General features: G+C 53.5%; 1 protein-coding gene across 2 annotated transcripts in view; it reads left to right on the top strand.

Moving 5' to 3' along the window:
• The window catches only part of LOC121273362 (serine/threonine-protein phosphatase 6 regulatory ankyrin repeat subunit C-like), a 112654-nt gene that overhangs the window by 39313 nt on the left and 55786 nt on the right, over positions 1-17555 (top strand). For both annotated transcript variants that reach the window (XM_041180541.1, XM_041180542.1), the window contains exons 2-5: positions 10978-11061; positions 14306-14384; positions 15582-15652; positions 16216-16416. In XM_041180541.1, coding sequence (XP_041036475.1) covers positions 10978-11061; positions 14306-14384; positions 15582-15652; positions 16216-16416 — 435 coding nt within the window. The remainder of the gene's footprint in view (positions 1-10977; positions 11062-14305; positions 14385-15581; positions 15653-16215; positions 16417-17555) is intronic.

Raw genomic sequence — 17555 nt, 5'->3', positions numbered from 1 at the left:
GCCCGACACCCCTCCCCATCTCTGTCACCTCCTCCAGCCCCTACACCCCTCCCTATCTCTGTAAGCTCCTGCAGCCCCTACACTCCTCCCTATCTCTGTAAGCTCCTCCAGCCCCAACACCCGTCCCTATCTCTGTAACCTCCTCCAGCCCCTACAACACTCCCAATATCTGTAACCTCCTCCAGCCCCTACACCCTCCCTATCTCTGTAACCTCATCCAGCCCCTACACCCCTCCCTATCTCTGTAACCTTCTCTAGCCCCTACACCCCTCCCTATCTCTGTAACCAGCTCCAGCCCTACACCTCTCCCTATCTCTGTAACCTCCAGCCCCTACGACCCACCCTATCTCTGTAACCTTCTCCTGTCCCTACAGCCCTCCCTATCTCTGTAACCTCTTCCAGCCCCTTCAACCCTCCCTATCTCTGTAACCTCTTCCAGCCCCTACAACCCTCCCTATCTCTGTAACCTCCTCCAGCCCCTTCAACCCTCCCTATCTCTGTAACCTCCTCCAGCCCCTACAACCCTCACTATCTCTGTAACCTCCTCCAGTCCCTACAACCCTCACTATCTCTGTAACCTCCTCCAGCCCCTACAACCCTTCCTATCTCTGTAACCTCCTCCAGCCCCTACACCCCTCCCTATCTCTGTAACCTCCTCCAGCCCCTACAACCCTCCCTATCTCTGTAACCTCCTCCAGCCCCTACAACCCTCACTATCTCTGTAACCTCCTCCAGCCCCTCCACCCCTCCCTATCTCTGTAACCTCCTCCAGCCCCTACAACCCTCACTATCTCTGTAACCTCCTCCAGTCCCTACAAGCCTCCCTATCTCTGTAACCTCCTCCAGCCCCTACAACCCTCCCTATCTCTGTAACCCCCTCCAGCCTCTACATCCCTCCCTATCTCTGTAACCTCCTCCAGCCCCCTACAACCCTCCCTATCTCTGTAACCTCCTCCAGCCCCTACACCCCTCCCTATCTCTGTAAACTCCTCCAGCCTACAACACTCCCTATCTCTGTAACCTCCTCCAGGCCCGACACCCCTCCCCATCTCTGTCACCTCCTCCAGTCCCTACAACCCTCCCTATCTCTGTAACCTCCACCAGCCCCTACGACCCACCCTATCTCTGTAAACTCCTCCAACCCCTACAACCCTTCCTATCTCTGTAACCTCCTCCAGCCCGTACACCCCTCCCTATCTCTGTAACCTCCTCCAGCCCCTACAACCCTCCCTATCTCTGTTACCTCCTCCAGCCCATACACCCCTCCCTATCTCTGTAAACTCCTCCTGCCCCTACAACCCTCCCTATCTCTGTAACCTCCTCCAGCCCCTACAACCCTCCCTATCTCTGTAACCTCCTCCAGCCCCTACAGCCCTCCCTATCTCTGTAACCTCCTCCAGTCCCTACAACCCTCCCTATCTCTGTAACGTCCTCTAGCCCCTACAACCCTCACTATCTCTGTAACCTCCTCCAGTCCCTACAACCCTCACTCTCTCTGTAACCTCCTCCAGCCCCTACACCCCTCCCTATCTCTGTAACCTCCTCCAGCCCCTACACCCCTCCCTATCTCTGTAACCTCCTCCACCCCTACAACCCTCCCTATCTCTGTAACCTCCTCCACCCCTCCAACCCTCCCTATCTCTGTAACCTCATCCACCCCTACAACCCTCCCTATCTCTGTAACCTCCTCCACCCCTACAACCCTCCCTATCTCTGTAACCTTCTCCACCCCTACAACCCTCCCTATCTCTGTTATCTCTTCCAGCCGACACAACCCTCCCCATCTCTCTAACCCTTCCAGCCCCTACACCCCGCCCTATCTCTGTAACCTTCTCCGCCCCTACAATCCTCCCTATCTCTGTAACCTCCTCCACCCCTACAACCCTCCCTATCGCTATAACCTCTTGCAGCCGCTTCAACCCTCCCCATCTCTGTAAACCCCTCCAGCCCCTACACCCCGCCCTATCTCTGTAACCTCCTCCAGCCCCTACACCCCTCTTTATCTCTGTAACCTCCTCCAGCCCCTACACCCCTGCCTATCTCTCTAAGCTCCTCCAGCCCCTACACACCTCCCTATCTCTGTAAGCTCCTCCAGCCCCTACACCCCTCCCTATCTCTGTAACCTCCTCTAGCCCCTACCACCCTCCCTATCTCTGTAAGCTCCTCCAGCCCCTACAACACTCCCTATATCTGTACCTTCTCTAGCCCCTACACCCCTCCCTATCTCTGTAACCTCCTCCAGCCGCTACAACCCTCCCTATCTCTGTAACCTCCTCCAGCCCCTACAACCCTCCCTGTCTCTGTAACCTCCTCCAGTCCCTATACCCCTCCCTATCTCTGTAACCTCCTCCAGCCGCTACAACCCTCCCTATCTCTGTAACCTCCTCCAGCCCCTACAACCCTCCCTGTCTCTGTAACCTCCTCCAGCTCCTACAACCCTCCCTATCTCTGTAACCTCCTCCAGTCCCTATACCCCTCCCTATCTCTGTAACCACCTCCTGCCCCTACACCCCACCCTATCTCTGTAACCTCCAGCCCCTACGACCCACCCTATCTCTGTCACCTCCTCCAGCCCCTACAAACCTCCCTTTCTCTGCAAGCTCCACCAGCCCCTACGACCCTCCCTATCTCTGTAACCTCCACCAGCCCCTACGACCCACCCTATCTCTGTAACCTCCTCCAACCCCTACAACCCTTCCTATCTCTGTAACCTCCTCCAGCCCCTACACCCCTCCCTATCTCTGTAACCTCATCCAGCCCCTACAACCCTCCCTATCTCTGTAACCTCCTCCAGTCCCTATACCCCTCCCTATCTCTGTAACCACCTCCTGCCCCTACACCCCACCTTATATCTGTAACCTCTAGCCCCTACGACCCACCCTATCTCTGTCACCTCCTCCAGCCCCTACAAACCTCCCTTTCTCTGTAAGCTCCACCAGCCCCTACGACCCTCCCTATCTCTGTAACCTCCACCAGCCCCTACGACCCACCCTATCTCTGTAACCTCCTCCAACCCCTACAACCCTTCCTATCTCTGTAACCTCCTCCAGCCCCTACACCCCTCCCTATCTCTGTAACCTCCTCCAGCCCCTACACTCCTCCCTATCTCTGTAAGCTCCTCCAGCCCCAACACCCGTACCTATCTCTGTAAGCTCCTCCAGCCCCTACAACACTCCCAATATCTGTAACCTCCTCCAGCCCCTACAACCCTCCCTATCTCTGTAAACTCCTCCAGCCCCTTCAACCCTCCCTTTCTCTGTAACCTCCTCCAGCCCCTACAACCCTCACTATCTCTGTAACCTCCTCCAGTCCCTACAACCCTCACTATCTCTGTAACCTCCTCCAGCCCCTACAACCCTTCCTATCTCTGTAACCTCCTCCAGCCCCTACACCCCTCCCTATCTCTGTAACCTCCTCCAGCCCCTACAACCCTCCCTATCTCTGTAACCTCCTCCAGCCCCTACAACCCTCACTATCTCTGTAACCTCCTCCAGCCCCTCCACCCCTCCCTATCACTGTAACCTCCTCCAGCCCCTCCAACCCTCACTATCTCTGTAACCTCCTCCAGCCCCTCCACCCCTCCCTATCTCTGTGACCTCCTCCAGCCCCTACAACCCTCACTATCTCTGTAACCTCCTCCAGTCCCTACAACCCTCACTATCTCTGTAACCTCCTCCAGACCCTGCACCCCTCCCTATATCTGTAACCTCCTCCAGCCCCTACAAGCCTCCCTATCTCTGTAACCTCCTCCAGCCCCTACAACCCTCCCTATCTCTGTAACCCCCTCCAGCCTCTACACCCCTCCCTATCTCTGTAACCTCCTCCAGCCCCCTACAACCCTCCCTATCTCTGTAACCTCCTCCAGCCCCTACACCCCTCCCTATCTCTGTAAACTCCTCCAGCCTACAACCCTCCCTATCTCTGTAACCTCCTCCAGGCCCGACACCCCTCCCCATCTCTGTAACCTCCTCCAGTCCCTACAACCCTCCCTATCTCTGTAACCTTCTCTAGCCCCTACACCCCTCCCTATCTCTGTAACCTCCTCCAGCCCCTACAACCCTCCCTGTCTCTGTAACCTCCTCCAGTCCCTATACCCCTCCCTATCTCTGTAACCTCCTCCAGCCCCTACAACCCTCCCTATCTCTGTAACCTCCTCCAGTCCCTATACCCCTCCCTACCTCTGTAACCACCTCCTGCCCCTACACCCCACCCTATCTCTGTAACCTCCAGCCCCTACGACCCACCCTATATCTGTCACCTCCTCCAGCCCCTACAAACCTCCCTTTCTCTGTAAGCTCCACCAGCCCCTACGACCCTCCCTATCTCTGTAACCTCCACCAGCCCCTACGACACACCCTATCTCTGTAACCTCCTCCAACCCCTACAACCCTTCCTATCTCTGTAACCTCCTCCAGCCCTTACACCCCTCCCTATCTCTGTAACCTCCTCCAGCCCCTACAACCCTCCCTATCTCTGTAACCTCCTCCAGTCCCTATACCCCTCCCTATCTCTGTTACCACCTCCTGCCCCTACACCCCACCCTATCTCTGTAACCTCTAGCCCCTACGACCCACCCTATCTCTGTCACCTCCTCCAGCCCCTACAAACCTCCCTTTCTCTGTAAGCTCCACCAGCCCCTACGACCCTCCCTATCTCTGTAACCTCCACCAGCCCTTACGACCCACCCTATCTCTGTAACCTCCTCCAACCCCTACAACCCTTCCTATCTCTGTAACCTCCTCCAGCCCCTACATCCCTCCCTATCTCTGTAACCTCCTCCAGCCCCTACAACCCTCCCTATCTCTGTAACCTCCTCCAGCCCCTACAACCCTCACTATCTCTGTAACCTCCTCCATTCCCACAACCCTCACTATCTCTGTAACCTCCTCCAGCCCCTACACCCCTCCCTATCTCTGTAACCTCCTCCAGCCCCTACACCCCTCCCTATATCTGTAACCTCCTCCAGCCCCTACAACCCTCCCTATCTCTGTAAACTCCTCCAGCCCCTACAACCCTCCCTATCTCTGTAACCCCCCTCCAGCCTCTACACCCCTCCCTATCTCTGTAACCTCCTCCAGCCCCCTACAACCCTCCCTATCTCTGTAACCTCCTCAAGCCCCTACACCCCTCCCTATCTCTGTAAACTCCTCCAGCCCCTACAACCATCCCTATCTCTGTAAACTCCTCCAGCCCCTACAACCCTCCCTATCTCTGTAACCTCCTCCAGGCCCGACACCCCTCCCCATCTCTGTCACCTCCTCCAGCCCCTACACCCCTCCCTATCTCTGTAAGCTCCTCCAGCCCCTACACTCCTCCCTATCTCTGTAAGCTCCTCCTGTCCCAACACCCGTCCCTATCTCTGTAAGCTCCTCCAGCCCCTACAACACTCCCAATATCTGTAACCTCCTCCAGCCCCTACACCCTCCCTATCTCTGTAACCTCCTCCAGCCCCTACACCCCTCCCTATCTCTGTAACCTTCTCTAGCCCCTACACCCCTCCCTATCTCTGTAACCTCCAGCCCCTACGACCCACCCTATCTCTGTCACCTCCTCCAGCCCCTACAACCCTCCCTATCTCTGTAACCTCCTCCAGCCCCTTCAACCCTCCCTATCTCTGTAACCTCCTCCAGCCCCTACAACCCTCACTATCTCTGTAACCTCCTCCAGTCCCTACAACCCTCACTATCTCTGTAACCTCCTCCAGCCCCTACACCCCTCCCTGTCTCCGTAACCTCCTCCAGCCCCTGCACCCCTCCCTGTCTCCGTAACCTCCTCCAGCCCCTGCACCCCTCCCTATATCTGTAACCTCCTCCAGCCCCTACAAGCCTCCCTATCTCTGTAACCTCCTCCAGCCCCTACAACCCTCCCTATCTCTGTAACCCCCTCCAGCCTCTACACCCCTCCCTATCTCTGTAACCTCCTCCAGCCCCCTACAACCCTCCCTATCTCTGTAACCTCCTCCAGCCCCTACACCCCTCCCTATCTTTGTAAACTCCTCCAGCCTCTACAACCCTCCCTATCTCTGTAACCTCCTCCAGGCCAGACACCCCTCCCGATCTCTGTCACCTCCTCCAGTCCCTACAACCCTCCCTATCTCTGTAACCTCCACCAGCCCCTACGACCCACCCTATCTCTGTAAACTCCTCCAACCCCTACAACCCTTCCTATCTCTGTAACCTCCTCCAGCCCCTACAACCCTTCCTATCTCTGTAACCCCCTCCAGCCCCTACAACCCTCCCTATCTCTGTAAACTCCTCCAGCCCCTACAACCCTTGCCATCTCTGTCACCACCTCCAGCCCTACACCCCTCCCTATCTATGTAGCCTCCAGCCCCTACGACCCACCCTATCTCTGTCACCTCCTCCAGCCCCTACAAACCTCCCTTTCTCTGTAACCTCCACCAACCCCTACAACCCCTCCTATCTCTGTAACCTCCTCCAGCCCCTACACCCCTCCCTATCTCTGTAACCTCCTCCAGCCCCTACAACCCTCCCTATCTCTGTAACCTCCTCCAGCCCCTACAACCCTCACTATCTCTGTAACCTCCTCCAGCCCCTCCACCCCTCCCTATCTCTGTGACCTCCTCCAGCCACTACACCCCTCCCTATCTCTGTAACCTCCTCCAGGCCCGACACCCCTCCCCATCTCTGTCACCTCCTCCAGTCCCTACAACCCTCCCTATCTCTGTAACCTCCTCCAGCCCCTACATCCCTCACTATCTCTGTAACCTGCAGTCCCTACAACCCTCACTATCTCTGTAACCTCCTCCAGTCCCTACAACCCTCCCTATCTCTGTAACCTTCTCCAGCCCCTACACCCCTCCCTATCTCTGTAACCTCCTCCCGCCCCTACACCCCTCCCTATCTCTGTAACCTCCTCCAGCCCCTACACCCCTCCCTATCTCTGTAACCTCCTCCAGCCTCTACAACCCTCCCTATCTCTGTAACCTCCTCCAGCCCCTACAACCCTTCCTATCTCTGTAACCCCCTCCAGCCTCTACACCCCTCCCTATCTCTGTAACCTCCTGCAGCCCCTTTACCCCTCCCTATCTCTGCAACCTTCTCCAGCCCCTTCAACCCTCCCTATCTCTGTAAACTCCTCCGGCCCCTACAACCCTTGCTGTGTCTGTAACCTCCTCCAGCCCCTACACCCCTATCTCTGTAACCTCCTCCTGTCCCTACACCCCTCCCCATCTCTGTCACCTCCTCCAGCCCCTTTGACCTTCCGAGATCTCTGCGCTCCTCCAATCCCAGCCAACTTGTGTACTCTCTTTGCACCACCCCCGCCCGAACCTCACTGATTCCCATCGCTCCCCCATCGGCAGTCGTGCCTTCAGCTGCCTGGGGCCCCCGAGCTCTGGAATTCCCTCCCTAAACCAGGAGGAATTTTCCACGTGCAGTTAGGTTGGCCGTATCTGAATGAATGTCCTCCTCTCAGCGAGCTCCAGTGGGGAGAGTCCTGTAAAACTCTGGCTTCTGAGCTACCATTCTCCATGGTCATCACTGGTTAGAGCAGAGCTGGAGCACTGTGGGCACCAGGAAAGGCCAGGCCTTACATTGGGTACAGAGTGGAGGCTGGTACAACGGGGCCGCAGGGGAGGCGGGGCCGCAGGGGAGGCGGGGCCGCAGGGGAATTGTTCTCCTTGGAACTGAGGGGGTTAACAGGGAACTTAATGGAAGTTGTAAGATGAGCGGGGGTTTGGATAGCGCCGATGGAGTAAAGCTGCCCCCTTTGGGGAGAGGGGCAATAACCAGAAGCCCCCGATTTAAAACCATTGGTAAACAATCGAGAGAGGAGATGGGGAGGAACCTTTAATCCCAGAGAGTGTCCTGGGATCGGGAATGTTCGACTTGAGGCTGAATTTGTAAATGATTTTAGAAGGGAGTTGGACAAGTGCTTGAGTATGAGGAACAGCCAGAGAAGCGATGTAGTACGGGTACAATGGGCTGAATGGCCTCACGTGCTGTAGTGTTCGTTTTTTTAAAACTATCCTGTGGTGAATAACAAGCTGGAAGCAGTTGCACCTCTCCCTCTGACTGCACCTGTAACGAGAGGCTGGATATGAGGAATCCTCTGATACCATAAGGAGCAGGAGGAGGCCATTCAGCCCCTCGAGCCTGTTCCCCCCATTCAATAAGATCATGGCTGATCTGATTGTGGCCTCAACTCCACTTTCCTGCCTGTTCCCCCACCCCCATAACCCGCGACTCCCTCGTCGATCAGAAACCCATCTAACTCGGCATTGAATATATTCACTGACCCGGCCTCCGCTGCTCTCTGTGGGGGGTGGGGGGGGGGGAGAGAATTCCACAGACTGACCACCCTCTGAGAGAAGAAATTCCTCCTCGTCTCCGTCTTCAATGGGAGACCCCTTATTCTGAAACTGTGTCCCCCTCCTCCCCCCTCGTTCTAGATTCCCCCCACGAGGAGGGGGGGAAACATCCTCACAGCATCCACCCTGTCAAGCAGCCTCCCCCCCTCCTCTCAGAACCTGATCTGTTTCCATAAGATCACCTCTCGTTCTCCTAAACTCCCAGCGGGTCCAGGGCCCAACCTGTTGTCATTACCAATTTAATTTTGTCCTGCGAAAGAGTTTTGCTTTTAAATCTCTGATTAACTCCCAACCCCACACCAGACTCCTCCCTCTCCCATAGCCACCATAGCTCGCAGGTTTGAGGGCTCAGGTGGCTGTTGGGGTGTTCAGTATTGGCCAAAGCTCCCCTTGGAGGCAGGATGGGGCAGTGGGGGGTGGGGAGAGAATATGCCTGCCCCAATTTCTATCCACAGTCTCAGCATCAGTTGTGATTCTCACCCAGCAACTTCCTCTGCAGCAATGTTCCGGAGACTGTTCGGTCCGAATCTGATTGATTCCCTCTTTAACACCTCGATTGACCCTGTCTCCCCCACACTCTCAGGCAGCACATTCCAGACCCTGACGCCTCGATTGACCCTGTCTCCACCACACTCTCAGGCAGCGCATTCCAGATCCTAACGCCTCGATTGACCCTGTCTCCATCACACTCTCAGGCAGCGCATTCCAGACCCTAACGCCTCGATTGACCCTGTCTCCCCCACACTCTCAGGCAGCGCATTCCAGACCCTAACCCCTCGATTGAACCTGTCTCCATCACACTCTCAGGCAGCGCATTCCAGACCCTAACGCCTCGATTGACCCTGTCTCCCCCACACTCTCAGGCAGCGCATTGCAGACCCTAACCACTGATTTCTCCTCACGTTTGTGTTGCTTCTTCTGCCAATTTCCTTAAATCTGTCCTTTGTAAGTTTTCGGTATGAATGAATGAATCATAAAATGATACAGCCCAGGAGGAGGCCATTCGGCCCACTCCTCCCCCCTTGTTCTTTTTCAACCCTTCAAGTATTTATCCAATTTCCCTCCTTTTGAAATTCCTATTGAATCTGCTTCCACTGCCCTTTCAGGTAGCGACACTATCTCATTACTTAGATGCTGTTTTCCATTGAGTTCACAGGAGGTAGTGTTGAAATTGGTCTCTATTTCAACAGACTGGGTCAGGGTAGGGATGGGGAACAAGGAAAGCTCAGGACAGAGCTGACCACAGTGTCAGTAAGGCAAGATACACGAGGAATTATTCACTGGCTGATTGAGCTAGTCTGGAGGAACCTCAGCAACAGCTGCATGTGGCACCTTGTACAGAGTAAAACATTCTGGAAGGTGCTTCACACAATGAATATCAAACGATATTTCACCCCTAAGCCACATGACGAAATATTAGGGACAGGTGAGCAAAGGTTCAGTCAAAGAGGGCCGAAAGGAGAGAGAGGGATGTTTAGGGAGGGGATTCCAGAGCTCAGGGCCCAAGGCAGCTGACGGCACGGCCACCAACGGTGGAGTGATGGGAATCGGGGAGGGGTAAGAGGCTGGAATTGGTGGAGTGCAGAGCTCTTGGAGGGTCATAGGGGCTGGAGGAGGTTACAGAGATAGGGAGGGTTGTAGGGGCTGGAGGAGGTTACAGAGATAGGGAGGGTTGTAGGCGGCTGGAGGAGGTTACAGAGATAGGGAGGGTTGTAGGGGCTGGAGGAGGTTACAGAGATAGGGAGGGTTGTAGGTGCTGGAGGAGGTGACAGAGATGGGGAGGGTTGTAGGGGCTGGAGGAGGTTACAGAGATAGGGAGGGTTGTAGGGGCTGGAGGAGATTACAGAGACACGGAGGGTTGTAGGGGCTGGAGGAGGTAACAGGGAGAATTGTAGGGGCTGGAGGAGGTTACAGAGATAGGGAGGGGTTGTAGGGGGCTGGAGGAGGTTACAGAGATAGGGAGGATTGTAGGGGCTGGAGGAGGTTACAGAGATAGGGCGGGGTGTAGGGGCTGGAGGAGGTTACAGAGATAGGGAGGGTTGTAGGGGCTGGAGGAGGTTACATAGATAGGGAGGGTTGTAGGGGCTGGAGGAGGTTACAGAGATAGGGAGTGGTGTAGGGGCTGGAGGCGGTTAGAGATAGGGAGGGGTGTAGGCTCTGGAGGAGGTTACAGAGGCAGAGCGGGTGCGAAGGGGTTACAGGAGGTATTTGGAAACCAGGATGAGAATTTTAAATTTGAGGTGCTTTTGCACCGGGAGGCAGTGTGGGTCAGTGAGTACAGGGGGTGATGGGCGATCTGGACTCGGTGCACATTAGGACACAGAGCAGCAGAGCTTCGTATGAGCTGAAGTTTACAGAGGGTCATTGGGCTGTGGGCTGAAAGACCAATTTTCAGCTTCAACCTTGGCATTGGGCAGTGATTGCTGAGCCTTGCCTAGATCAGCTTTATCTCCCTGGGCTTTAACGCTTACTCGTGCTTCAAGTTGTGCATGTGTCCGAGGGCCAGGGTTTCGCTCTCTTCCTCTCCCCGTTGAATGGAATGAGTCCAGGCTGGACGGTGTCAGATCGACAAATGAGACTTGACCCGGTTTTGATCCCTGTAATTAACCGTGTTGCATCTCTCCCACCTTCCACTTCTGCTGCAGACGCCGCTGGTCCAAGCTATCTTTAACAGAGATCGTGAAGAGGTCCGATTGTTAATTAATGAAAATGAAGATATCAACGGATTGGTATGTAGTGTCGCTGAGACCACTTTGTTTGGAGGGCTGGTGGGAGGTGCATGTTTGAGGTGGTGGGTGGTAACCGGGATGTTTGCAAATGCATTTCAAGGAGAGATTTGATCGTCCAGTAACACGGAGCTGACAACAGAGGGGTCACCCCAATCGGGTGGACAGTTTCTCTCCGTGAAGTCTACTCTTTCTGTGGGTCCTGCAAAGTGTGATTTACTGTGGACATTTTGGTGCCTTGGGTACCCCCCTCCTGAAAGTGCTGCATGTTGGCAGGGCTGGTGGCCACCTGAATGCTCGTCCATGCAGGACCATACCCCCTCAGATTACAACCTTTACGGCAGGATTCGAAGAGGAGCAGGTGAGTTTTCCTGAAGTCCTGGAACCTTTTAATATTATTTATGAGATTTGCTGAAAAAACACCGTGTCCAACATTAAATGTGATTCCGCGATTGGATAACATTTACTAAATAATCCTCACTGTGCTAAGAATGATGCTGACAACCAATTTAAGATAGTCAGTTGGGCTTGCAGTGTGGCACATTTGTGTGTACTGGAGGCTACATATATTAATACACAGGGCCCTGTTCTTTGCAGACAGAAAGAACATGTACACACATTGCACCTGTTTCAGCTAAACAAAATAAGTGACAGCCATTCGCTGACTCATTCCTCAGGGCAATGCCTTGACCAATCAGGGTCAAGCTGCCTGCTTTAAATGTCAAACAATGCTTGGCAGTTAAGTGTCACTCACCATCACTGGTGCATTTTCCATGGCAACGCCATTACCAGTCAGAGTCCACTTGCCAACTAATCAGCACTCTCGTCACATCCAGCATGAATTGTTGTTTTCCCCTTATATTGGTATTCTGGTGAAGTGTCCTGTTGAGTCCAAGATGAAAAACTTCGACATGACTCTTTTTTCAGCAACACTCAACTTCTGCACTGCCAAATGACTATTTAAATAAATATATATAGATATTTACCCCTCAAGCAACATCACTTCAAACAATAACAGATTATTCAGCAGGTCTGGCAGCATCGGCGGAGAAGAAAAGAGTTGACATTTCGAGTCCTCATGACCCTTCGACAGAACTGTGGAAGGGTCATGAGGACTCAAAACGTCAACTCTTTTCTTCTCCGCCGATGCTGCCAGACCTGCTGAGTTTTTCCAGGTAATTCTGTTTTTGTTTTGGATTTCCAGCATCCGCAGTTTTTTGTTTTTATTAATAATGGTAATAAAATTTATTAATAATTGGTAATGAAAATGATAGCTGTTGTCTCCAGAATGATGACCAATGGTTTGGTTGAGCGGTTGGATGTAATTCAATCCAGAGAAATGTGAGGTCATGCATTTGGGGAGGGCAAACAAAGGGAATACACAGTAAATGAGAGGATATTGAGAGGGGTTGAGGAAGTGAGAGACCTTGGAATGCATGTCCACAGGTCCCTGAACGTGGTAAAGAAAGGAATGCTACCCTTTATTGGACGAGGTATTGAATACAAAAGCAGGGGGTGTAATGCTGGAACTGTATAAAATGCTGGTTAGGCCACAGCTGGAATTGTGTGTGCAGTTCTGGGCGCCACATTACAGGAAGGACATTAATTGCTCTGGAGAGAGCACAGAGGAGATTTACAAGAATGTTGCCAGGGCTGGAAAATTTCAGCTATGAGGAAAGATTGGATAGGCTGGGGTTGTTTTCCTTGGAACAGAGGAGGCTGAGGGGTGACCTGATTGAGGGGTACGAGATTATGAGGGGCCTAGATAGGGTAGACAGGGATGCCCCATTTCCCCTAGCTGAGGGATCAATTACTAGGGGCCACAGATTTAAGGTGAGTGGTAGAAGGATTGGAGGGGGTATGAGGAAAAACTTCTTCACCCAGAGGGCGCTGGTGTGTGGTAGTCGCTGTCTGGTTTGGTGGTGGAGGCAGAAACCCTCAACTCATTTAAAAGGCACCTTGATCTGCACCTGAAGAGCTGTAACGTACAAGGCTACAGACCAGGTGCTGGAGCTGGGATTAGAATGGGCAGCTAGTTTTTTATTCTTTTTCAGTAGGTGCAGACACAACAGGCTGGCCTTTTTCTGTGCCTTAACTTTACTATGGTTCTATGGCTGTGTCTCTGGGCACTAAATTTAGCTGTCTGTGGAGATTGTGCCGTTTAAGGCAAAGGATGTTCCAATGCTTGTCCCATTGGTTCTTGCCTCATAACAAAGCAGGGACCCTCTGGGAGTGTTTTGATAGGTCACCTGATCAGTCCGAGGATCAGTGAGCAGCTCTTCCCGAGGCATTCAGTTTTGGGAATCTGCCAGCCAACAAGTGCCACAGAGATAGGGACTGGCAGAGGTCCCAGTCAAGTTGAGTTAGAGTTAGGGTAAGGGCTGTGAGGAGCAGATTTTAAGTAAAGAGGGCCATAGGGGCAAAGGTATGCCTTTGGAGCAGTGGTGTTCTCCTTGGCATGGCCATAGATCTGAAAGTGTGCTGAGTGTTTGAGTGTACTCGGGAATCCAGGGAGAAGGAACCTCAGAAGGCGAGATTGAAGCCTTGTGAGGTGGATCGTTGTTAAACCCATCCGAGTGGGAGTGAGTTTTGGAGAGAACCCACCCCCCGGCGAGATCTTTAAAGGTGGAGTTTGGAAACCCTGGTGAGAAAGACGAAGTTTCGGTGAGATGGGTTGACTCAGTGGGACTGACGCCTGGGTGGTTTGTTGAGAAATCCATGGAATCGGCTTTGGTAGCATCTGTCGTTTAATCTGTCATGTGGTGTGTCTGACCACGGTTCCCTTGTTAACTCACATGTACCTCATACTTCCCCCGAATGTTCGAGTATGAGGTACATATTCTAAATCGTTTTACCTTTCTCAACACGTACAGTGAAGTTTATTTTTGTTTGTTCCAAACCCGTGGAACCTTGCCTTTATTTCAAAAGCGGGTGTCGAGAATCGCAACCTTTATCTGCTTTAAACGAGCGATTCAAAACAAAAGCAAAATGCTGCAGCTGCTGTAAATTGGAAATAAAACCAGAAAGTGCTGGAAAAACTCAGCGTGCCTGGCAGCATGTGTGGAGAGAGAAACCGAGCTGACGTTCATTTCTGTTCCACTGCACTCTCTCCACGAACGCTGTCAGACCCACTTGGGTATTTCCAGCACTTCCTGCTGTTTGATGTCTCTTTCAGAGTGCGGTGTATCCGGGTTTGTGGCAGGTGTGGGTGTGACTGATGAAAATCTCTTCACCTTTCCATCGACAGGATCAGGACAAGCGCACCCCGCTCCACGCTGCTGCTTACCTCGGTGATGTCCAGATAATAGACGTCCTTATTCAGTCCGGTAAGATGCCGCTTGCCTGAGGAGCGTGGGGTCGCTCTGCCGGGTTGTGTACTGCCAGCCTGCTCTGAGTCCCTGTGCCACCGGTTTCTCTGCTTCACCGCTTCCCCCGGGCCCTCAGACCTGTTTTCTACTTGTGAATGGAGTCGGGGAGGGGGGAGGCTGTCGGAGTCCTTTGGTGATTGTGGGTGGTGGCGGTGGGCATGTCGGTGGTGGGTGGGGGTGGGGGGGTGTGTGGTGTGGAGGAGACGTGGTGAGATGGTGGCGTAGCAGTATCGTCACTGGGCTAGCAGACCAGAGGCCCAGGGTAATGCTTCTGGGGACACAGGTTCAAACCTCACCATGGCTGCTGGTGGAATTTAAATTCAGTTAATAAAACCTGGAATCGAGAGCGAGTCTCAGTCACGGTGACCGTGACAACGATCATCGATTGTCTTAAAAACCCGTCTGGTTCACTGACGTCCCCTTTAGGGGAGGGAAATCTGCTGTCTTTACCCCAGTCTGGCCCTACACGTGACTCCAGACACCCCCCCCCCCACACACACACACGGCTCTCAACTGCCCCTCAAGGGCAAGTAGGGCCTTGCCAATGATGCAGTGAAGGAATTTTAAAAAAGTAGATAGTGGAGAGGGTGGGTGGGGTTGTGGATTGAGCTGTGTTAAATGTGATTTTATACCTGAACTGTGCCACTGTATAGTCCAGTATCCCAGTGCATAGGCAGTGGTGGGGTGGGGTTGTGGGTTGAGCTGTGTTAAATGTGATTTTATACCTGAACTGTGCCACTGTATAGTCCAGTATCCCAGTGCATAGGCAGTGGTGGGGTGGGGTTGTGGGTTGAGCTGTGTTAAATGTGATTTTATACCTGAACTGTGCCACTGTATAGTCCAGTATCCCAGTGAATAGGCAGCCACAGTGCACACGGCTGCTCAAGGCAATCTGGGGCACAGAGCAGTGAGCTGGAAGGTTTTCTCTGCTGTCGTTGGTGAGATCTTTACCCTGAATTGATTGACGTCCCCGTTGAAATGGGCACTAGCATTCACTGCCTTACTTAAACACACACCCACCGAACAGCTAAGGAGCGAGCCCCACTCTGTGCTTGGCATTGCCCGCTACCATTTTGTTTGCTGACTGAAGCAGTGGTGGACTTTACTTGTTGGCCCTGCCCAATCTGCCTCTCACTCTCTCTGTTCTGTGCACAGGTGCTAATGTGAACGCCAAGGACAACACCTGGCTGACCCCATTGCATCGAGCTGCAGCTTCCCGCAATGAGGTAAGGAACTGCTGCGCGCGTCGAGTCCCACTCACCCACCGTGGTTCCCGCTCCAGCTGCACCTCGAGTTTAAAACGCACGTCATTGTGTTGAAGCCCCTCACCACCCCCACCCCCCCATCCCTGTCTCTCTAGCCTCCTGTGGTCTGAGTTCCCACGCGCCCCTCCAATTCCGATCTGCCCTGCATTCCCGATTTTCAACGTCCCTTTGGAATCCCCTCCTTGAACCTCTTCGGCCGCACCCCTCTCCTTCGTGAGATGCTCCTTAAAAAAACCGAACCTCCCTGACCTGCCCAGCAGGTATCTGGGCTGCTCTCATGTTGTTGTTGGTGCCTGTGGGAGCTGTCGCGTTTCCTACACCGGTGACTGCAGCGCCTTATTCGGTCTGTGAAGCGCTTTCGGGGGCCTCTTTATGCTGCGAACGGGCGCGATATAAACCCACGTCTTCCGTTGTTTCCAGATTTGGATGGTTTGGGAGTGCGGGGCCCCTTGTTTGACTTCACTGAGAAGCAGCAGGGAGATGAAGTGGCGAAGCGATTTGTGATGCTTGTTTGTTTTTAACAGAGAGCCGTTAACACGTTGCTGAAGCATTCTGCTGATGTCAATGCCCGGGACAAGCACTGGCAGACGCCGCTCCATGTCGCTGCTGCTAACAAAGCCACAAAATGCACGGAGCTCCTGATCCCACTACTGAGCAGTGTGAATGTCTCTGACCGCACAGGGAGAACGGCTCTGCACCACGCAGCCTACAGCAGCCACGTGGAGGCAAGTTAACCTGCTCGGCTTTGCCCCATGCGCATGCATTGCTGGGTTCCTCGGAGTGGGACGTGGGCGTCGCTGACCGGGCTGGAAGTTGTTCCCCATCCCTAATTGCCCCAGTAGAGGGTGGCGGTGAGCTGCCTCCTTGAACCGCTGCGGCCTGTCTGGCTCAGACTTTCCATGGTGGTTTGGTACGATGAAGCGTCTGAAGTGATGGTATGTCACATGTAGGCCAGACCGGGTAAGGGGGGCAGATTTCCTTCCCTAGATTTCCTTGGTGAGCCGGAGGGGTTTTTATGACGCTCCAGCATTTTCCCAGTCACCGTTACTGAGAGACTAACTTTTCATCCTGGGTTCAGTCATTCATTCCATCAGCTGCCACGGTGAGGTTCGAACCTGCATTCGCCTGGGCCTCTGGGTTACTCACCCGGTGACATGACTGCTACCTCTCTGTCTCCTCCCGCATCTATCTGTGATGTAGAATTACGGGACAACGCAGCACACGAGGGGTGCCATTCACCCCATCCAGGTCTGCACTAGCTCTCTGAGAGCCGTCACTCCCCTATTCCTCGAGCACTTATCCAATTTCCTTTTGAAAGCTGCTATTGGATCTGATTCCAACACTCTAACCATACTCAGTATGAAAAGAAAAGGTTTCCTTGCATCGCCTCAGGACCTTTTACTGTCCACCGTAATCTCTGTCCTTTGGGTTATCAACCCTTCAGCCATTGGAAACACTCTACCCAAATTCTTCACTTTTTTAAACGCCCCTTTCAAATCTCCTTGGACTTCTGTGCTGACAGGAGAAGATGGCCAGTTTCTCCAGTCTGTCCCCACAATCCTGACCACCCCCCCACCTTCCCCCACCCCCTCCCTGCAGCCATCACCGTCCCTGAGACCCTTCCAGTGAACCTTGAGTATTGCTGAATAAAAGAGACAAACTGTCAAAGCTTTTCATCTTGCACTCATCAGGACAGACTTGCAAGATTGCCAAAGGGACCAGAGGGAGCAGCAGCTAACGCTGCGTGAGGAGGAGGAAGGGGAGGAGGGAGAGTTGATTGGCAAGTGGTGATTGACAGAGGCATTGCCTTGGGGATTGTACCTCTTCTCTTCCATCTTAAAGTGTTGGACACACTAATCCAGCT

The sequence above is a fragment of the Carcharodon carcharias genome, chromosome X (assembly GCF_017639515.1).
Source record: "Carcharodon carcharias isolate sCarCar2 chromosome X, sCarCar2.pri, whole genome shotgun sequence".
Classification (NCBI taxonomy): domain Eukaryota; kingdom Metazoa; phylum Chordata; class Chondrichthyes; order Lamniformes; family Lamnidae; genus Carcharodon; species Carcharodon carcharias.
This window is presented reverse-complemented; position numbering and strand designations above follow the sequence as displayed.